This window comes from Prosopis cineraria, unplaced genomic scaffold (genome assembly GCF_029017545.1).
Source record: "Prosopis cineraria cultivar Desert tree isolate PC_DT_omini unplaced genomic scaffold, ASM2901754v1 PC6, whole genome shotgun sequence".
Taxonomy (NCBI): Eukaryota; Viridiplantae; Streptophyta; class Magnoliopsida; order Fabales; family Fabaceae; genus Prosopis; species Prosopis cineraria.
In genome coordinates, this window is record NW_026555337.1 from 6,856,542 (window position 1) to 6,879,480 (window position 22,939).

Here is a 22,939-nt window from a genome sequence, read left to right on the forward strand (position 1 = left end):
AATCAGGAGATTAACCCCCAAAAGATTATTAAAGTTGTAAAATTACATAAAAGAAAATTTTTCAAATTATATACAATTAGGATCCCTAAAGTTCAATTTCAAATCTCAAACAACACTTATAACACTCGAATTAGAGTTTAAAAATTGTGCAAAAGCTTGAAAAACAAATGAGACCTACAATCATGAGTTTTAAAACTCAAAAATGAATGTTGTGCAAAAAACAACAAGTGTGCCGTGGCTTGTGACATGTGCACCGTGGCTTATCCTCTTTATGCCATGCGTCTCACGTCGCGGCGCATTACACATAAATGACAATATTAGTGCTGTCATATGACAACACAAGGAGCAAATTTTTTACGCGTCCTAAATCTTCGTTCGATCTTCGATTGAGGTGGTTTTGATGTCTACACAAAGCTTTCTCCTAATTCTAGCTAATGGTAATGGTTCCACACTTAATTTTTTTTTTCTACAAAAAGTTAGATATCAAAACCCATTATCACCACTTTTCATACAAAACACACTACTTTGTGTCCCAACTCAAGCATAGGTGCCAAAAGCTTACACCGACCATCCGACCATACTCAATGGATTCTAGCGGACCCATGCAATGCACCACACTCAATCAAAAATACATATATCATAAAAGCACCACTCAATCCCAAATTTCACAAAACATAAGGGGGTAAATGTTGCATAAAATCATCATCTTCATTTTAAATCTTTCAAAATACACTTATTCATACTTGCATAAGTATTTTAGCCCTGTCGACGGGTTTACAACTAAAACTCACTAACTCAAGGCATAAAATATGCAAGTTGTATACTATGATAATACAAGTAGCACAAAAACAATAACATGTGAACTTAGTTGGCAATTGCATTAACATTTACATATATAAACAATAAAAGAGGCATACAAAAAGGATTACTCCATAATTTTAAGCCTCTATATGTTTTCTCCTACTCGGATCTAATAAGCTAGGTTCTGAAATATTGAGAATTAAAAGGTAAATACAATCACTCAGTAATCAAGTTTACCTAATCTATACAGTTACATATCAATTGCAAATAGATGTAAATAAGCAAACGCACAGATAACACATATAAAAACTTGGTCACGATTCACAAAGCTAACAACCAGGTGACCGACCTAAAAACACATATATTCATTTTTAAATCATAATACACAATATGGGGCCATAATACTATCAACCACTCACCCCTAATACATGTTGAACCACCATACTAGTAACTATATGGTCGAATTTATATGCATGATTATATGCCAATCTTATACCATTTTGTTACCTCCAACATGAAACCGGTGGTTATCATGTGGCCACATCCTTCACAGACTAATTTAGCTTTCCACTTGTGAGGAGCTATTGAACTAGGATTAACTTACTCACTTATATAATTCAGTTTTCCTCAATACTAATAACTATGAAGTGTCATATTCCTAATCTAGCTTTCTCATAAATCAATAAAAACTAATTAGGTTTGAGTTCCTCATAGAACAAGTGGGACAGTCTCAAATTAACCATGAGATAAGGGCTACCTTCTGATTCTAATGATCGGTGCTAAAGCTGGTTCTCGATTCTAATGATTACTACTAATACCATATGAATTTTAACTAACTACTTCTCTCCCTAGGCAAACTCTTGCCAATGATCATGCTATGCATATTTCTCACATAATATGTATTTTAAAACAATCAATTCATGGCACATAAATTCACATACCCGAACACTCCATATACTCAACATATTACACATCACAAATCTATACCCACAATGACAAATCATAATCAAACTCTTAAATTGTAATTGAGTGGCATAATCAAGGTTTTCTTTTACAAAAGCATTTCACAAATTAAACACATTGCTAATATGCATCTTTAAGTTAAATCATTAATCACATTTTACAAATATAATTAATATTCAACTATATAGAGTTAGTTTTCTTCTGATTACCTTAAACTTTTGAAAGGTCAAAGGTTTACCCTCACACAAAACACTTCCAAAGCCACTCCCAAGCTTGAATGGTGCTAAAATTAAATCACACTACATCCATAACACAAGGATACCCTTATTGTTTCAATCTTGAGGATTTACTGACATATATCTCCACACACTCTATTCTATCAACCTATAAATCACTACCCATTCATACCCAATGGGTCTATTAGATTTCATTGACTCTCATTATCATTAACAACTCTTCAAACCATCATTATGGACATAAACCTCTCATAACTACCACATTTATGTTGATATTTGAATATTAAATGTTCCTTTGAGCCAACCACTTTCACAACCATTAATGTGGTATCCTAATACCTTAAACAACTCCATTTATACTCATTTTAATCAACAGGATCAAATCTATACTACTATAAACCAAAAATCATTCTTTTAACTCAAACTCTATCATAAATCAGCATAAATGAGGAAGAAAAAGGAAGAAGAAGGCATAATAAACTTACATTGAATGTTTGGGAGCTTTAATCTATCCACAAAGGTCGAAATGTGCGTGCTCTAATAGAGCTTCAACATTCTCTTCATGTTTACTCTCCTCCTCCTCCTCCTTTATAGTTTTCACGTAGAATGCGAACTAATTTATTAGAAATTTTAGTCGTGCGCTACGGCGCATGGCGTAGAAAGGCCCGTTACATTTAAATCTATTCATGTGCCGTGGTGCATTGACTACACGCCGTGACATGTGGCACAGAGAGCAACCCTTCACCTTTTCTTCCTCTTTTCTTACTCAGTTGGTCTGCCATTGATTGAGACCCACTTTTAGGGCTGAAATCACAACAATTGCACCAAATTAGGCTCCTCTGACCGCACACCTCATTACTCACTAATCAAAATTGTTGAATTAACCAATCATGATTAATTTTTTAGGATTTTACAAGTTGCGCTACATAAAATTTGGGAGGGGGAATGTACCCCAGGTGTAACATCCTGATTTTTATATAATAAAGAAATTGTGGAATTTAGGTTTTGAGGAAAAAAATGATAATAATAGGAATTTATATTATTTGAGGTTATTTAGAAATAATATTATGATTAGGTATTTAATTATGAATTTAAAAATTTAAATTTAAAACCACATAAGCAATATTTAGTTAAGATATAATACATAAATAATTTTTTTTATGTGTGTGTTAAAAAAAGAGAAGGTAGAAGGAACAAAAAAAAAGGGGGGGTGGAAGGTTGTTGTTTTTAAGTCCCACATTGGTTAGATGAGGGAAGAGAAGAGGTGCCTTCATGTATAAAAAGGAGGGGGTGTGTGCATTAGGAAGCATGAGAGGCTAAGATGCAATTTAGAGAAAATTGCAACTTTGGGCCCAAAGGTTTGAATAATTAAATTCAAACCTATAGTTTTTTTTAATATAATTTTGGGACTCACAATCCCATTTTTATATTATTTTTCTCTCTTCCTCTCACGTTGCTCGGCGTTTTCTCGCAAGGGGGGATTATTTTCTTTTTTCTTCAGGTATGTTCTAACTTTCCTGTTTAGATTAGCATTTAAAAATTTATTTAATTACAAAATTAATTTTATAGTTATTTTTTAAATAATATTAGCTTTCTAGTGATATGATTATTTTGTAGGATAGAGTAAATATTTTGATTAGGATTTGTTCTATAGGATAGTAAATCTGATGATATGATGGATTAAAAATATAGGTTAAAACTCTTAGGGATATAATAAATATTATAGAATATTTTCTTGAGGTTGAAACTCATGTTTAAGAATTTTTGAGTTAAAATCTAGATCTATATGGTTGAATTTATGTGGAATCTGAGATGTAGGGATAAACCTATGATTATTAAATATTTATTTAAGTATGAATAGGTATTTTTGAGGTTATAGAAAGGTGATTTGAGGCTTCAGGATAATTTTAAAAATTTAATTTATTTTTGGACGAATTTTTAGAATATAGAAGGATGAAATTGTGATACTAGAAGTGATTTGAGGATAAAAAAATAATAGTTTATTAGGGTACGAGAATTTTAGAAAAAATTTGGGAAGTTAAATGAGGCATAAATCTTAAATTAGTGTTAATATGGATTATAGATCTAAGACTTTCTAACTATTTAAATTAGAGTTATTTATTTTAATGTAAAATTAATATATAGTATTGTGAAATAATTATGTAGATTATATTGACAAAGATAGTGGTGAAAAAGGAGTTGTGAAGGGGAACTTGTTATTCAAGACACAAGGTAACCATTATTAATGTGTTGTGATGAGTGTGTTTGTGAATGGTTATGTGTTGTTTTGTTGTTTGGAAAAATTATGAATTATTGAAAATAAATACTGTATATACTTGTTTGAAATTATTGCCAAGTGGGTTAAAAATTTTTTTGTTTATCATGATGAGATATTATTGTTCGGATATATTCCTGTTTGGATATTTGAATGATGCATGACTTGTCAGGGTATTTTAATGTATGGTGTTAATGGGAATTTCTGTTCGGTTAATTATTACCACGTGGTAAGCCCTCATTGGACCCAATGAGTGGCGTGTCGCTTGGTCCAACTCACCTTTGGCCGGGTAATTTGGCGTCCGAGCACGGCGAAAGGAGGATATAAGGTGCAGTCATGCAAATTAAATACTTGTTCGGTTTGTTTGAAAGTATTGTTCGGTTAAATGTTTTGTGTGCCCACTTAGCAATCGCATGATTAGTTACATCCGCATGCATCATTACATATTAATTTTTGGTTACTGGGACTTTTAAGTCTCATTCCCCGTGGTTAATATTTTTACAGGAGCGAGTCCGGCCGAGAAAGCACCAGAGGTGTAATTATGGTGTATGAGACACCATCTTTTACGTTGCCTCTTATTTTAGATTATACAATGTATCTTGTGCCAACTTAGGACATATCTTCTTTGTGAAGCATGTAAACTCTAATCCTTTTTATTAAAAGTATTTATATGACCAAGAGGATTATGTCTGTCGCTCTTGATTTATGATCTGATTTGAATAACATGCTATGAGGATCATGTCTGTCCCTCATGGTTCTAATTGTTTTTTTGAGATATTTTAAGACCTGTGGTATATTGTCTTGGATGTATCGTGGTAGAAATTTTTCTACCATGATAAGGGTTCAATAAAAAAAAAGGATTTGTTGAATTAATAACTTGTGAAAAATCGGTCTGTAAATTTGAGGGTGTTACACCTGGAACTTAGAAAAAATTACAAGAGTTCATATGTTCGAATAATTTGTACTTCTTGACTCAAATATTTTGCGTCCCAGCCCTTAGTCTAACTTTAAAGATGTTTGGGTTCTAAAAAAATTTATGCTCTCTTGAAGTTAAGAATGACATTATCAGTTGCCACAACAATGATAAAAAAAGCCTTTTCTGATGTGAAATTTGTGAAAAATTGACTGCAAAACGTATGGGATGAAATGATTACTTAACAATTTCATAACATAAAGCCATACAGGGTGTAATATTTATTAAATTATTAATTTTAACAATATTACGCCTCATGACCTAGGGTCTTGGTACTAAGGAGAGGTCTACCTTATACCCTCAATGTCTCAGGGGAAATATTGTCTACCATTAGTGAACCTGCTTCCTATGCACACGAATATTTTTAAGTTTGCATTATATTCTACCTCATAGTTAATGACTTTAATAGAAAAATTAATTATTTTGTCCTTATAATTTTGACTCGATTGTAACTCAATTCTTAAATTTTAACTCATTCTAACTCGATCATCATATTTTTAACTTATTGTTGCAACTTATTTCCCGAACTTTGTCTCTTATATCTCAATTCTTGTCATTCTAGTTTAATAATTTAAAATATTGATCTCTATATTTTAAAAAATAAAATTATAAAGATTAAAAATATTTTAAAATTTTAATATTTTTTATTGCTCATAGGTATCATTTTATTAGAGGTAATTCTATTTGAGGCACGATTAGATATTTTAAAATTTTAATCTTTGTAAATATTAAAAAAGGGTTTAATAACTTAAAATATTACTCATAAATTTTAACATAATTTTAATATTTATAATTTTATTTTTTACAAATATAGGAAACAATGTTTTAAAGCGTTAAAACTAGAAGACTAAGTAGCAAGAGTAAAAGTTTAATGATTGAGTTATAATCAAATTAAAACTATATAAGATAATTGCATTATAACAAGTTAAAGTTTAAGGATTGAAATATAATCCAATCAAAATTATAATAATTAAATGATTAATTTGTTTAAAATTAATTAATATCCTTTCAAATAACCTTCAACAAGGATCATCCATCTCGTTTAAAATGTACCTTATGATAAAGATGACTGAGAACATAACACTAAATGGGGGGGAAAAACTCAAGGTTTTGTGTAATTTGACTCGTCAGATACCAAACTCATTCTTCTACCAAGGCTATATTTTGAAGAGTCTATCAATTAATCAGAGTTGATTGATTAATTATAATATATATATATATATATATTATTTGCGTGCATGCATCTATATAGAGGCGGGATTTTGACCCAGAGGAGTGGGTTTCAAACGAACCAATCAAAGCGTTAGGTAAGCCATGGCTGTCATTTTTGCGTTTGACGAGTTAGGCATAATTTATGGATGAAGTCACATACAAATTCATGCATAAAATAGCTTGACCATTAAGTCAAATAAGCTAGCATTCAAACTCACGCATTTAATTTTGTATATATAGTTCGTTGATAATAATGCAACTTATGACTACCTTTTTAAATTAGCACATCATTCTATCCAAAATTCACTTGCCACAAAATGAGGTCATCCCAAAGCTATAGCCAAGACTTTATTTTTAATCAACTAATTAATTAAGGCTTTAATTAAAATGGAATTTTTGACTATCAACATTCATGCATTTATACACAAGGATAAAACAACACAAACAATAAATTGTATGTATAGGAATAATATTCCATATCTTTGCTTGTCATCCCTATTGCTTTCTTCATTTTTTTAGTTTCTTAGGAATGCATCATATATATATATATATATATATATTATGAAAGCACTTGACGAAGAATATAATCAGCATATGCTTAAAAATTTAGTAATCAAATATTCCACGCCTAGCTTGAACATGATGATGACTTGACGTAGATGCTATCAACGCTCAAGCTATGCCTACTCCTTTTATATGAAAAATTAAATTATTATCGAATCTTTGATTAGCTTTATATGGTAAAGGGTTGGGAGCTTGTGTACAAAAATATATTAATAGTTTTCCCTTGTTTGGAATTTTTTAATGTTTTTTAAGATACTTGTGTATATCACGTATTCATTACTTTGGGGGAAAAATAAAATATACATCTGTATCCAGCATCTGCCTGTTATTTTCGTATACATTAAAATTTTTAATTTTTATAATAATTTATCATTTTTAAGCTATCATGGGGCCAAACCACAAAAACTACTCTAAATTAGACTCTTGTGCAGTCTTTATATTTTTTTACATATAAAAAATTGTATAATTGAAATACAAGAGAGACAATTTTATATAACTAATATTTTAATGCATGTATGTACAAATGAAATTGAATAATTAATTAATCACAAACACTTCTAATTGAAAATTTTGACAATAAATGATGTCTGTCTGTGTGAGTGTGTTAATTTAATGTATTGGAATAGGATGCAAATTAAATGTTTTTTAAGCAGGATTTTTTTTTTTTACAGTCAAGGAAATAAATATTTACGCATGGAGATAAATAGGGAAAAAAAAACAGCATAAGAAAGACAAGTGACCTTGTGCACAACTATGTTCTCTTCGACGACAACATCCATGATTCAAATTAAGTTAATTCCAAACATAATTATAAAATAAACAACTTATAATGGAACAAAAAAAATCAAGACATGGCATGATAAACCATTGTAGAAAAATTGAAAGGCATAAACACACAAAATAGAAGAAAGGCTAAGTACAAGCATCAGTTCTAGTAAAAAAGGACAAGATCTTGAGTTCAGTCATATACATGTAAAAATTTTTAATTAGATCTAACAATACTTGAATCTGATCTTATATATTAGATAGCCATGTAAAAAAAAGAAAGGCCAAGATTCATAACATGAAATAGGTACTAAAGTTGATTTTGTTGCTTTGTATGAGTAAAAGAAAGGTGGGGGATTCTTCCTATACTTTAGCCTATAAAGAAAATTATATGTGCCTTTGACTCGGTCTTGGATATCACTTCCATGCACAATGCCTTTCACTTGTTTTATTAATATTCTCTTTCATTTTCAAACCGTTATTTTAAATATTTTTTATGAAAAAGGGTAATAAAAGAAGAATTATTTGTATATATCTGGAGAGATAACAATGATGAGTGCTTTTATCAATTTGATATGCCTCGTAAGGGAAATATTTTTACCATCAATTATCTAAATACTTGAAAGGACATGCATCGCTGATGTAAGTTTTATTTATTTATTTTTTCCACGAAGAAGAAGATTAAAAAAAAAAATACAACACCACGGGATTATAAATTGTAAAATATAAGGATATATTTGATAACTTGTTTTAGAACAGTTTTTGGTTTTTTTTAAATCTGTTAAATAACATATTTTTAAAAATGTCTTGAAAAAAATAAAATAAAATATTGTTATAAAGAATGGAAAAATAAAAACATCTTTTATATGTTTTTTCTTTTTAAAAAATAAGAAAAAATAAAAAAACTTATTTTTATTATTTTTTATTTTAAAAATATATTCTATAAAACATTCATTCTGATAATAATAAAATAAAAATAATTTTAAAGAGCTCCTAGATATGTTTGCTGCCTCTCTTTAGCATTTTGGGGATGCTAAGTGTCAATCATCAAATACGCCCAAATTTCTTTCATGGTCAAGAATGCAACCAACTTGGGGTGAACAAATCAAGCCCGAACAAAATAGCATAGGCCCAACCTAAACAAAGCCCAAAGAAATCATGATAACGCATTACAAATTGAAGTATGGAGATACTGTATTTTACAAAACACAAAAAAGGTTCGAGTCGTTTTTGCCCTTACCCAATAAAAGCTCCCTTTTCTCTTTCCTTCGCGAACAAAAAAAGAAAAAAGAAAATGACAAGAGAGATTCAATTTTTTTTGGAACCTATAAATAAATGATAAGATATATTATTAACTTTTTATTACAAGGTTTTTCCTTTTACCTTTCATTAAATATTAGTAAAAATATTGTGTTATATTTTTTAAAAATATACTCCCTCCATTCAAAAATATAAAGCATTTTTTTAAGGAGTTAAAGAGATGAATGTTAAAAAATATAAGGTATTTTTAATCTTTTGGTGTGTAGTCATTGCTTTTGTTCCAAAATTGTCCCTATTGATAATGACTTTATATTTATTATAGAGTGTTTAATAGAGATAAATATAAACAGATAAAGTTAGTTTAAAAATAGATAATTATTTTATTAGAGGGTGAGATTCCTTACGTTTTTGAATGGAGAGAATATTATTGAAGTAAGTATATTTAAGATGGATAATTTTGAAAATTTACTAAATTTTTAAAAAGAATTAATAAATTTTAATTTTTTTATTAATTTCAATAAAATAAATTATCAATAAGATAGGAAGAATATTATTTTAATTTGTCCCAGATAAAACAAGAAAAGAAACACTAAACAAAAGAAGTGAAAAACTTATACTCCCTCTGTTAAAAAATGTAAAAAAATTTTAACCAAATTTCACCTTCAATAAAATAGTTACTCATTTTTCAACTAATCCTATCTTTTCATATTTACTCATATTAAATACCCTACAATAAATATAAATTTATTATAAATAGGGATACTTTTAAAAAAAGGCAATAATTACATCTTGAAGGATTAAAAATACTTTATATTTTTAACATTTAATCTCTCAAAAAATGTCTTATATTTTTTAATGGGGGGAATATATATTCATGCTTATATATTTAAAATGCTTATTTTTAATTAAATCAAAATATATGTATATTTTATGAATTATTTAATTTATAATATAAACTCTTATTTTTAATATTATTAATATATTAAAATTTATTTATCTTAATTTAATTAAATAAAAATATATAAAATATATAAAATTAAGTATATAAATTTTATGAAACGAGACACCGAATATTTATTGTTGGTGATGGGCGTTGATGAGAAAATCGGAATTGACGTTATGGTAAATGATTTTGTCGTTTTTACATTTTTTTTTACCAGCTGTCGTATTGACATTATGCCAGTTACTCCAGCCAGGACAGCCTGCCCCTTAATAATTACATGTTTGACTATGGCAGCTCACGTTATTAATGACATCGTTCAGCGAATTGAGCCATTGACATGCCACTGTGCCCATTTCTGGTTATATTTACAATACGTTTTTCACATGTTTTCCTAAAATTTAACAACTTTAAAACTTATTAATTTTATTTAAAAATTTGAAAATTTATTAATTTTATCTTTACTAAATATACATATTTTAATAATATTTTTTAACATTTAATAAAAATTTAATAGAAAAATTTGTAATCAAAATTTCATGAAATAATTTATCAATAAGTTAAAAAAAAAGGTTTGCTTTATAAATAAAATAAGAGAAAGTGTAGCCCAAGCCACTCTCTTGCATTATTATAATTTGTTGGCGTTAATTTTTATTCTTCTACCACTCTCTCAACATGCTTGAGTCTAGAAACAGATAAAATCACTCTTCTTAAATTGACTTCATGCTCTCAAAATGCTGCAAAACTTGTCACGCCTACGAAAATCATTATAGATAAATATGATCTAAAACAACCTAGAAACTTTTTCAACTAAACTCAAAAACCTTTTCAGACATGAAGTATTGGTAGATAGATATTATAAATATAGGACATATTTTTTTTTTTTAAAAAAAGATGGATGGGCTATAACCTAGGTCGGCTCTGGTAATATTCATGTTGTGTCAATTTAAACAGTAAATTACATTACAGTGTCTAACTATTTTAAGAATTCTAAGTATTGTCTTTCTCAGTATTTTTATGGTATGAACTGATGAAGTATCCGGTTGGCCAAAAATAAATATAGCTATTTTGTGAAATCTATTATGAGATATTTTTTTTTACTCATTTTCAGAACAAACTGTTCTAAGAAAACAGTGAACGAAACAAGTTTTTTCATTTAAATGAAACATATAATCATTTTTACATTTTTTTAAAAACACTTGGGAAATCTATACTACATATCTTTTGATGCAAACTGTGAAAAATAAGAGAATCGTGTATTTAAATTTTAAAAAAACTTAGAAAAAAGATCGACTGGCCTCAAAAAAATTTAGTGATCATAAAAACAGAGCTACGTTTGTGCAATTTCATCAACACACAAACACACACAATAATATTATAATATTTTTTTTGCATGCTTAATTTCCATTTTAACAGGATTGGCTTAGTGTTGATGGGAGTGATAAACACCATATTCCTCATCGAGTCATCATCTGTGATGAGATATCGACCTTTTAGAGTTTAACTTTTTCAGTTGTAATTTTTTTAAAAAATTTTTGGAAATGTTTTTATAAATTTATAATTTTGGTAAATACAATATAAAAATATAGATGATTTTCTAATTGGTACTTCTTATTTTTTTAAATACAAGTTAAAAATCTTAAATTTAAACAACCCAAATCTTATTAGAGATGATGAGCAGTGAAGCTAAAGTCGTGGACAAGATAGACTTGTGTTATTATCCATGATAATATAATGTAACCCAAGAAAAAAAGAAGATAGAGAATCTATCTGTAGTAGGAAACCTTACTCATATAGAAGATGAATTTAATAAAAAGTAGTGTTGGTTGGTAAATATCTTGTAATGCTATAGTATATCATCAAGTCACTGACACCTTACCAGCAACACCAAGCAAACAACCCTAAAAAAAAAAACAAAAACAAACAACAAACAACATCATGCTGTCTTAAATATAAGATGGATTTAGAATAATTAATTTTTTTTAATTTCATCCCTTATTCATTATGTTATTTGAATTTTTAAATAATAATTTATTATAATCATTAATTATAAAGAAGGTTAAAATTGGAAGGTTATAATTTTTTATAATTTTAAAATTATAACTAATATTTCTTAATAAATGTGAAAATTTTTAATTTTATTTTATATTAAATACCTAATAGTATGGGCAGAAACAAGTTCTACAAAGTGTATTTGCAGAGATAATCTGTTCCCGACGGCATCACATACAAAATTGCAATGATAGCGATGTTGTGTCATCACTCCCTCCACAGCATTTGATAACCAAACTTAATCTCTCTCTCTCTGTTTTTTTTTTTTTGGGGTCATTTTCCTGATTACCAATCAATAATTGTATTTCAGAATTTAGCCAGGCAACAGTATTGGATATGTGCATCAGTGCATAGCATTTAATTAATTCAATTTATAGCATTTTCATCTGCATAATTGATTTTGTTACAAGGCCTAATTTACTTATCATACAACCACCGTATCTTGTTTAGTCTATGTCAATTAGTTTCATATCATTCATTATGCTTTGATTTCAGATCTTACTCTATGTCTCATACTGTGGACTGCGGTTATGCCTAGTGGCTTGTTTAATTTAATCAACATATCAATATAAAATAAAAGAATCATGACAAACCATAATGTTATTCTCGAATTATGAATAAAAAGGAACTTTTCAAATTGCACCATGTAAAAAAGCCCATCAAATTATCAATATTCTTGAATCTCCAAGGTTATTTACCAACTTTTTTAAATATGCATATTTCTTAATATTCAATTTACTCGTGTAATAAAGTTATAATAGAATATAATGAGACCTTTTAAACAACTATTAATGCAATCCAAAACGCTTTAACATATTTTGGATGATATATATTTTTTTAACTTTTTATCACTAAGTTAATCTATAGACAATAATCACATTATACATTGAATTTTGCAGTGGTTCCGTGGTTCGATTTCTAAGGGTATACTCCCTCCGGTCTAATAACAGGGCAATCAACTACTTTGTGCTCCTAAAAAAATTGTTAGTTATAAAATTTTAATTTCCTCAATTTATTTCCTCAATAATTTTATATCTTTTTAGTATTGCCCTTACGCGAAATAAGTGCCCATATTTAAGCACTTGACTCCTTTAAAACATCCATCCTTAGCTGCCTGAAGTAATAAGTAATAAATGAATGAAGGATATAATTGTAAAAAATTATAAACAAAGCTTCTTGATTACATTAAGGTAAGGGTTTACAAATATCACGATCTATAAGAGAATTTCTCTCATCAACCACTACTTCTTGTGTAAGAGATGGAGGGTGATTAAAGATATAAAAATTATTATTCAAAACGTGAGATAGCCAAGCTAAACTATCAGCAAAAAAGTTAAGATTCCTGAAGACATAAGGCATAGAATACACACATGCACACATTCAATTATACTCTTATTTTATCATCTTTCATTAAAGTAATTAACAAATATGTATTGAATAAGCTAAATATTATATTTATTCAACTTAAGGGTATGATTAAAAAGATATGAAATTTTTTAAAAGTTAATATTTTAAATCAATTGTTTGGAAATATAAATTAATTAATAATGACTCACTTTCTCCAATCTTATTTATAAAATATATTCTAAAAGTAATTTTTAATTCAAAATATAGAATACTTTGTAATAATTAAATTATTTTTTAATTTTATTTTTTTAATTAGTATAAAGGTATTTAATGTAGTTATATTATTGTTTAAAGTCAAGTTTAAAAATAAAAGTACACATTATTTTTTTATAATATCAAGAAAAAATTAACTTGTAAATGAAGGAGTATATTATAATCCAAAAATAGTATTTTTGTGATGGGAGTATATAGAAATGTATTCGAAGGATTAACTGATTAAACGAAGGAATATATTGAAACTACTTACTAAAAAGTGTAGAGTTGATATACAACTAGCCAAAAAACCATTAGAATCATTAGTCAGTGTCCAAACTTCAATGCATCATCTTATCTGAAATAAATATGAAACATGTAAACCAAGAATAATTTGACTCAAATCAAATTTCATAAAAAGTGTACCAAACCCGGTTCGGAAGAAAATTATGAAGCAACAAGGACCACTTTGGACGAAGGCAAAAAACAGCGGTAAACCCAACATTCACATTCATACCGCTTTCACATTAATTTCTGTGTAACTGCATAGAGCTGTGCTCCTCAAGGCGTATGAGTGTCCCCCACCTCTTCACAAGATCCCACATCCATTGGCCCACCCCATGAATGTAATCCCCCAAAAGTTCTTTTCAGCTCAACCCAGATTTTCTCTCTTATTATTAATACACTATCTCTTCAAATTTTAACACTACAAGGAATTGCCTCTCCAACCGTGTAATCAATCGCGTACGTACGGACTTGTTTGCTTTGTCCTTTCATCAAACCCCAACGTCACTTTCTTTCTCTTTCTCTCATTCTGGACCCTCTTCTTTACCATCAGATTATTGTGCCACATATGAATTCGCCTCTGCTTTCTGGTTTTTCTTAGCAACAAATTTAGTGGGTCGCTATATTTTCACTAGCTTCTCTCTGGGTGTCGGTGATTCTTTGGTCTTGTAAATGCCCATGAATGGTACGATCGGGCTTGTTTGTTTCTTTTGCTCTTTGCTTCGTTTTCTTGTTAAATGAAGTATTCTGATCAACGGTGGTCTTACTTAGCTCTAACTAAAGGCGGTGAAATTTTCCGTCCTTTGTATGTATCTATTTTTCTAGTCATGTCGGTTGGTTTATTTGACTGTAAGGTACGATGAAGCTGGGGATTAACATATTGAAGTGGCTTCTAAATGGGATATCTTCTGTCTTTGATATCTCTTCTCTTGATGTTTGATGATATGCACGCAATTCAAAACACTGAACTTATATCTCATTGGGCCAATTTGTTATTTGGTCTGTGTTTCATTAGCTTTCTCATAAATTTCTACTGCGCAAGCTAATCAACCGACTTGAAGGACTCTGGTTCTAATAGATGCATATTTCCCATCTCCAATTCCATGTATGCAGTCTAATTATATGCTTCTCTGACTAGCCTATAATCCAGAAAGTTCAAAATCTAGGAAGGTAGGAGATTGAACTCAAAATATAGGAAAATCCTTTTGAGCAATTTTGAAAATTTCTATTAAAGAGTCAGCTTAGTTATTATACATGTCCTAATCACATGCTTGATGAATATAAATTGCCTTGCCTTGACTTGATGATCCTCCTTTCATTGGTTCTGTTCCATATGGTACACATCAACAGATAAATAACTGACATTTTCCATGTTGTAGAACATTTGGTTTCCCCCCAATCTTCATTTTATTTGAGTTTCAATGTGATTTGATTGTGGTGTTTTGCAGAAATGCAATTGCATGACATCAAACAAATCTAATGGAAGAAAAGCAGTTAGATTTTAATCAGCCATTTTTATCAGCGAGGAGGTTCTCACCGAAAGTGGCCTCTGAAACTGATAAGAAAAGCAAAACCACCAGCAGCAATTCATCAGCAAGATTACCTCCTCTTCCTACTTGTAAATCAGATTTGAAATCAGGTCCATTGAGCCATCCTGGAGCTGTTCCTTTCATATGGGAGCAGACTCCTGGAAGACCCAAGAATGAAGGAAAATTACCAACATTTGGTGTTGAACAGCCTCCTCTTGCTCCAAATCTTCCTCCTGGGAGGGCTTCAAGAGTTAAACATCAAGATTCTGATCAAATTCCTAAACGAAGTACTGTTTCTAAGAGTGCAACAAAACATAAGATTCTAAAAGAGGCAATCCAGGAAAAGGATAGTTCTAATTCAGATGATGGAGATGAGGCCTATCAGGATGCACTTGATACACTTTCCACAACTGAATCATTCTTCATGAACTGCAGTGCCAGTGGCTTGAGTGGGTTGGATGATCAAGAAATACAGCCCTCTGGAAGCTTTTCTGGTGATCAACAGGCACGCAACTTCATGATTGGTCGGTTTTTGCCTGCAGCAAAGGCAATGGCTTCTGGATCACTTCAATATACCTCAAGGAAGCCACCTGTTGCAGAGGAAGAACCACGGCAGGTTAAGAAAGTAGTAAGCAGACAGAGGTACAGTCCGCTCAGGCAAATAGTTCTGTCACATTATGCACAAGATTTTGGTGAGGGGAAAGTGAGAATGAAGATGACGACAATGAAAGTGTTGGATCTGAAAACCATGCAACCAAAGTTTGCAGGCTATTTCCTGGATTCTGCTTTTGGAATCCTTTACCTGAGTTGAGAATGAAGGATAGGGTGCTAAGTTCTGCAGCTCATGGAATGCAGGCCAAGTCAAGCACTACTCATAGTGGAGCTAGAAAAGAGGTATTTTCTCAACTTGCTTGTCTTTCTCTTTTGTCATTGCTTCGGGTAGAGTTGTTGTTATCTGTTATTTACCTTTGTTGTATTGCAGCATGCTATAACTTCTAATAAAGAGAAGAAATCAGTATATTCCAAATTTGGCTTTGGAGAAGAAAAAGTGAAAAATGGTATTGATCAACAAAGAAGAGGTAGCAGCAAATTATCAGCCTTTGAGAGTACTCAATGTGGTTTTAGATGTGCAAGCCCTGTGGTTGAGAAAACTCTGTATATAGATTATGTGCATAAAGATAAGTTACATTCAAATTCTTCTTCTTCTGCAATGAAAGGTCAAACCAATCATACATGGGATCCTTTTAAAACTTCAATTAAAGATAGTGGCAATTGTAAGAAAATTTCCATCGATCCTAAAATTTCAGAATCTCTTGATTTGCCTTTTAACTGTTGTCCTTGTAGATCCAGTAACGATGTACAAATGCATGTCACAAATCATTCCAATAAATTAGAGCTAGAAAAGCAGAGCTCAACAGAGCCATTAGAGCACGAAATCGACTCGGCTAAGAATTCAGCGATCTCAAATCCACAAGTGGCTCAATGCAGCAAAACACTATCAGATAATTTAGTGATCAGGAATCAGGAAAATTTTGATGGTCCAGTTCAGAATCCTGCATCATGGAGAGGGTCGAGATTGGCTGGCGACGTAGAGGTTGATTTAAAGAGCCTAGTTGCTGCTCGTTCAACTGATCAAGAATGTTCAAAAAGGGTGAGTGATGGAAGAACTGACCTAGAAAATCAATGTCAAAAGAGACTAGGCAATCAAGATGAGATCAATTTGAGGCTTTCTTTTTCTCTTCTTTCACCGAAAGCTCCATCAGATTCATGGCTCAAACGAACTTTACCTATCATTTCCTCAAGTAATGCCATTGCTAAAATTCCAGCATGTTGTCGAATTACCAATACAGCAACACATGATCCTAAGTGGGAAAGGATTGTCAGATCTTCTGAGGTATGTAATGGCCATTTTGGGTTCTCTGAGGTACGATCATTTTGTGCTACCACTGATGAAGCGGTTTTTGTTTTCTTCAGGAACTACTGACACCAATTCCAGAAGATTGAACTTTGTCTCGAGAGACGGTCACTGATGAAATGATTAGCTACTTTTTTGGCTGTATAAAGGTTTAAAACACTTTGCACTTGGTCATTGTATTTTCATCTTCCAGGCCTTTTCTTCTGTGTTCCTAAGTGGGTATATACTATATTTGAAACTGTAAATTACAATTGGCCTTTTCTCTTCATCATGTCAAATGTACATGTAGCTAGATTTTCAAATATATATAATATAGGAGTAGAATTTATAGTAGAACACATTATCTATTTGTCATTAGTAAATAATAAGGTTGATTACTCAAATTTCATACAATGCACAGAAACTGAAAAGGACGCGGATGGATATTGCTACCCATTTGAAGTTTTCGCGTAAGCAGGAGCTAAACTTCCATATGGCAGGCAACGATTTAACGAGAAATTTCAGTTACTCAGACCTATATTTGATAAGCCAATTTTACTATATAAAGAAAAAAGGAAAGCGACAGATAACTTCAAACTTGTGAAATATATCAATCATGGACTTTGGTACGCTGTGGATATTTAAAAAAAAAGTCATATTTATTATTCTTCAATTCTAAAAATGATGGGAGTTGAGCTGGAAAAGTGACGTCTATTGATTGGAAATGTGAGAAGAATGAACATGAAAAATTGTTTAATTCAAAATAGTTCTCAGGCTTAAAAATTTTCTTGGTTTTCGTGATTTCCAACTTTTATATAGATAGGGTTATCAATTCGTTTTTTTTTTTTTTAAATTAAGGTAGTTTTGAGAAGTTTTCTTTGGATGGCATGGATTAGAGTGTAATGACTAGGAGTTTGTGAAAACAAGCATGCGGCCCGTGCAACGTATGGAGTGTTAAGAAAATAAATAATAATAATAGTTAATAATTATTCATAATATAAGATGTTATTTAGTGAAAATAAATTTTTTAGGGTTAGCTATTGACATTTACAAAACACAAACTAATTCCAAACTAAAATTTATAAATATTACAATAATGTTTCAAATTAATTTTAAATAAAATACTTTGGGATGCAAATGATATTTTTAGGTATACTTTTTGTATTTGTAATTATAATACAATTAAGATCAATTAAATTTAAAGCAATCTTTAATAGTTAATCTTGTATTAATTTAAAAAAATTGAAAATGGTTCAAATTAATTTACACCAAAGATTAATTTCATATCAATTTTTTTTCACTAAATTTTATGAATAATTATTATATTTTATTTGTTTTAAAAGAACTTGCTTGAAATGAAAAAGGAATGAATATAAGGAACAAAAGATCATAGTTGCCAAGAAATAATTTGGAAATATTAAACCTTTACTAATTTAAGTACATTTAACTATTGTTATATGTTCTATATTAAGTTATTACTTCACTATTAACATTAACTTTACTTTTTGTGATACATCAGAGAATTAAGAGCATGAGAATCTATATATATATATATATATATATAATCATAACGCATGATGAAAGATGCCAAACATCATCTAAAGTTAAATTACACTCACACAATTTAAAGCATGTAAAATACATTTTTTTTGTAACATAATGTTTTTTTTCCTTGCACATATACTAAAAAGTTGTGATTAAATGACATTCAATGGCAAAAATAAAAGGGATATCAATAATTTCCTCATACTTGTTTTGAAAATGAAATAATTTCAATAATTCAGCCATGAAAATACACAAAAGAGAAGAAAATTATAATGCATTTAATCAAAATATTCTGATTATAATGAATAAGAGATAAGATATTATTAGACAAAAAAATATAAATAATTATCAGGGCTCAAGTGGATCTAGAGCTTTTATTGTATAACTTTCATTTGAATTATTCTTTGTGATTGTTGAAGCGATCAAAAACAACTTTGTCTAAGCCTTTGATTAGAGGCCAACGACATGATAATTTTGCAAATTTTGCAAGAATGCATGTGAATGTGAGTGAATGCTCTAAAAAAAAGAAAGAAGAAATGTGAGCACGAAAGTTATAATAGAAAAAAGGTTTTAGGAGTTTCAATATTTAATTTTGGATATAATTAACAGGTAGAGGTGGAAAAAGTGAAGAAAATATAGTGGGAGTGAAGATGTGGAGGGCTACCAAAAAATCTTTGGTTGGATTTCAATTTTCCACTCTTCCAGAGTTTTCACTTTCTTTTCAAAAAAATATTTTAAAAAAATTAGATACAAATATTTTACTTATTATTTTTAAATTAGAATTTTAAATTTCATTTTTTATACAAACAAAAACAGGAATTTCATTCATTATTTTTAAATTAAATATGAAGTTATGAGTAAGTTAATGGGAAGTTGACATAGTAGGAGGATATTTGGGATAAGGTAGTTTTATTAATTTTTAAAAATTTAAAAATATATAAAGCAAAATAGAATTAGATATTGCTTGCGATTCATAATTTTCTTGTTATTTTTGAAGTACAAATTTGGAATTATAAAAAAAATAAGTTAATGAGAAGTTGAGATAATATATAAATATTTGGAGGGTGAGGTAGTTTTACTTATTTTTTAAAATTAAAAAATAAATAAAGTAAATTAGAGTCAATGGCACTCGGCGACGTTGGATGCTACTTGCAGTACATAATTTTTTAATTATTTTAAATTAGAAACTTGGAAGGGTAAATAAATAAGTTAATGGAACGTTGGGGTATTTTTTTCATTAATTTTAAAATTAGAATTTCAAATTTTATTTATTATTTGAAATTATAATTTTGAAATCATGAATATGTAAATAGAAAGTTGAGATAATAGGAAGATGTTTGGAGATAAGATAGTTTTATTTATTTTAAAAATTTTAAAGTAAAAAAATAAATAAAGTAAACACAAAGCAAGAGACACGTGTTGTCATCAAATATTGCTTGCGGTTTTATTTTTTCAGGAAGTTGGGAATTGGGATAATGAGGAAACATTTGAAAGTAAGGTAGTTATATTTATTATTAAAATTAAAAATTAAAAAATAAATAGAGCAAAACAAAATTAAGGACACATGTCTTCATTAGAAGCTACTTGCGGTTATGCTCTTTTAGGAAGTTGAGAAAATGGGAAGATATTTGAGGATAAGGTAGTTTTATCTATTTTTACAAATTAAAAATTAAAAAATAAATAAAATATAATATAATTAGAGACACATATTGTCACAAGATGTTGTTTATAATTCTACTATATATATATATATATATATTTTAAAAGAAGGTAGAATGGCTAGGAATGGTTTAAGTCATCTTTAGCTACTAAACTTTTTTTTTTTTTTGGGCTGGCATTCCAATTTGGAGGGACATAATGTAAATTAACGTTGTAACAAAATCCTTCTCACCCCATCTCACTATTTCATTTCCTCCCATTTTGAAACTGAAAAAATATAATTATAACTAATTTAAAATTATTAATTTTATGATAAAGTTTAGATAATCGTTAAATAGTACCGTTTATTTCTCAAATAAAACTCATAAAAAATGGAATGTTTGTTTCGTTCCTCTCCATCTTACTCAATTCCATTTTATTCTATTAATAATCATTTCATTCCATTATACCCTGTAGTTTCATATATATCCTTAGCGTCTAAGCTTAATTAAAAAAGAATAAGCTTATAATGCTTGTAGACAATAATTTAGGTAAAGCCTCATTTGCAACACTGATCTGGAGAACAAGAGGGTACTATCACTTTTTTTTTTCCCTAATTGTTCACATGTGTTTTTTTATTTGATGCAATTATATTCGAGATATAGTCGAGTACTAAATGTGGACACAATTTATAATAGAGATTCATACTTTAGTTTGTTACATTGCAAGGGACAAGCCCTCCATTAGATCCAACTCTGATTGATAGAGTATCAATGTTTAAATATTAAAAACTAAATCTATGAGAATTTAAGTCAAGAAACCCTATTTTTCTCTATCTATTTGTTATTTATATAGAGACATTTGTCCATTTGATACTGGATGAGATACAAGAAGGGGATTTAAGACATATAAAGCTTTTTTTTTTTTTTTTACACACCAAAGAGACATGTAAAGCTTAACAAAGATGAACCACTATTCTTCCTTTTCTTTGTGAATGATCATTCTATCCTATAGTCTCATACATACCCTTTAAATTTATATCAGAATCATTGTCAGCATAGCGTTGGTTCTTGACTTTAGATTCCATAACCATCCGTAACTTCAAAGCCAAGAGAAGTTCATTGATCATTTCAATCAGGATCTTTAGAGTGTTAGCATCTTCTACTCCCGCTGCCCTTCTCTATTTTCCTTCCACCCACAATCCTTCAACAACTTGCCACCCACTTCCATTTAGACACTTAACAAACACCATCTCACCTTTACCCGTAAGCCATCATAGCTGTTAAAAGCACGACAACACTCTTACCATAGAGATATCTAAAACCCTAGGAGAGAAAATGAACACTCTTTATGACATGCTTAAATATTATATTTTTTGTAATTATATGTGTTGATATCATTTTTCAAATTGAGTTGAAAATAAATTATACAGAAGTTCTAATTTTTGTAGATAGTTATATAAGAGAAACAAAACCAAGAGATAAAAAAGTGCATGTATACTTTTATTCATTCAATCTAATTAAATGTTTGGATCTACAGTTATTGTTAGTCTAAAAAAGACCACGCACCTTTACGTGCATCAAGTATATTAAAGGAGCGTGTCTTCTAATAAAAAAGATATGAGATTCTTAGGGTCTCAATTTCCTTGAATTGTTGTGTAATTTTCCAAACAATGGGTTCAATTTGTGCAAAAAATCAAATATATTAAGGAATGGGAAAGAAGAGTATGCATTGTTGAAGAACATCAGGCTCCTCAAAACTACAGGTAATCCTAAATCTAGGCATAAGATCTAAATCATGAAGTCATGTTGGGTAAGGTTCTGTAATGCTAAGGGTAAGTTAGGCTGTTTGGTAGTCGAAGTGTTTTTGAATGACGAGGTCTCTAGTCTCTATTTGACTATTTCTGTTGTTTTCATAGGAGGGAGAGGTTGCCCTCTATTGAAGTTTCGTGAGGGATATTTTTGTATTTGTCTTTATTTTACCTTTAGTTTTGTATATAAATAGTGGCTGTATAGAACATTTTGAATCAATGCAATCAGCTTATTTGTTTTTGCATTCCCTGTTCATTACTTGATGTCTGCGGTCCCATAGTCTCAACATGGTATCATGAGTAAGGTCACTAGTCGAAACTTCAAGAAGTGGATCGGGTAATCAAGAAACCCAATCCATTGAGGTGTCTTCACTGGTGCAGAATGCTGTGTTTCAGCACATCAATTAGAGTGCTGAGTTTCATTGATCTCACAGATACGCTTATATGTATTTCGTCCTTGCCCTAAATCCTCTCTGACCTCCCGTTAACTCTCGATTCGCCCTGGGTAAACCTTGGGGATCTTGATCATCGAAGATCCAGCCATGGTCAAAGAGCAGAGGAATACTGGTAATGTTATTGATTTCACCCACCATCTTTA

At 29.8% G+C, this 22,939-nt stretch overlaps 2 protein-coding genes and 1 long non-coding RNA gene across 3 annotated transcripts; all 3 read left to right on the plus strand.

Annotated features, from left to right (window-relative positions):
- Positions 1 to 3,275: 3,275 nt before the first annotated feature.
- Positions 3,276 to 4,989, plus strand: LOC129313357 (uncharacterized). The gene is made up of 3 exons (XR_008593900.1): positions 3,276 to 3,501; positions 4,167 to 4,232; positions 4,780 to 4,989. It is a non-coding gene; the product is annotated as an uncharacterized LOC129313357 (long non-coding RNA).
- A 10,415-nt stretch (positions 4,990 to 15,404) lies between these two features.
- LOC129313271 (uncharacterized) lies at positions 15,405 to 16,150 on the plus strand. The gene is made up of 2 exons (XM_054956226.1): positions 15,405 to 16,096; positions 16,141 to 16,150. The coding sequence occupies exons 1-2, from the start codon at positions 15,405 to 15,407 to the stop codon at positions 16,148 to 16,150; spliced, it is 702 nt and encodes a 233-aa protein (XP_054812201.1).
- A 65-nt stretch (positions 16,151 to 16,215) lies between these two features.
- On the plus strand, positions 16,216 to 17,667 carry LOC129313068 (uncharacterized). The gene is made up of 3 exons (XM_054955905.1): positions 16,216 to 16,348; positions 16,437 to 17,348; positions 17,429 to 17,667. Exons 1-3 carry the CDS (start codon positions 16,268 to 16,270, stop codon positions 17,456 to 17,458), a joined length of 1,023 nt encoding a protein of 340 aa, XP_054811880.1. The 5' UTR covers positions 16,216 to 16,267; the 3' UTR covers positions 17,459 to 17,667.
- The last annotated feature ends 5,272 nt before the right edge of the window (positions 17,668 to 22,939 follow it).

Coding starts and splice junctions, on each gene's coding strand:
- LOC129313271 (XM_054956226.1), top strand. CDS start 15,405: ATGGAAGAAAAGCAGTTAGATTTTAATCAGCCATTTTTATCAGCGAGG.
- LOC129313068 (XM_054955905.1), top strand. CDS start 16,268: ATGAAGGATAGGGTGCTAAGTTCTGCAGCTCATGGAATGCAGGCCAAG. Junction 16,349..16,436: donor ATAGTGGAGCTAGAAAAGAG/GTATTTTCTCAA, acceptor GTTGTATTGCAG/CATGCTATAACTTCTAATAA. Junction 17,349..17,428: donor GGATTGTCAGATCTTCTGAG/GTATGTAATGGC, acceptor TGTTTTCTTCAG/GAACTACTGACACCAATTCC.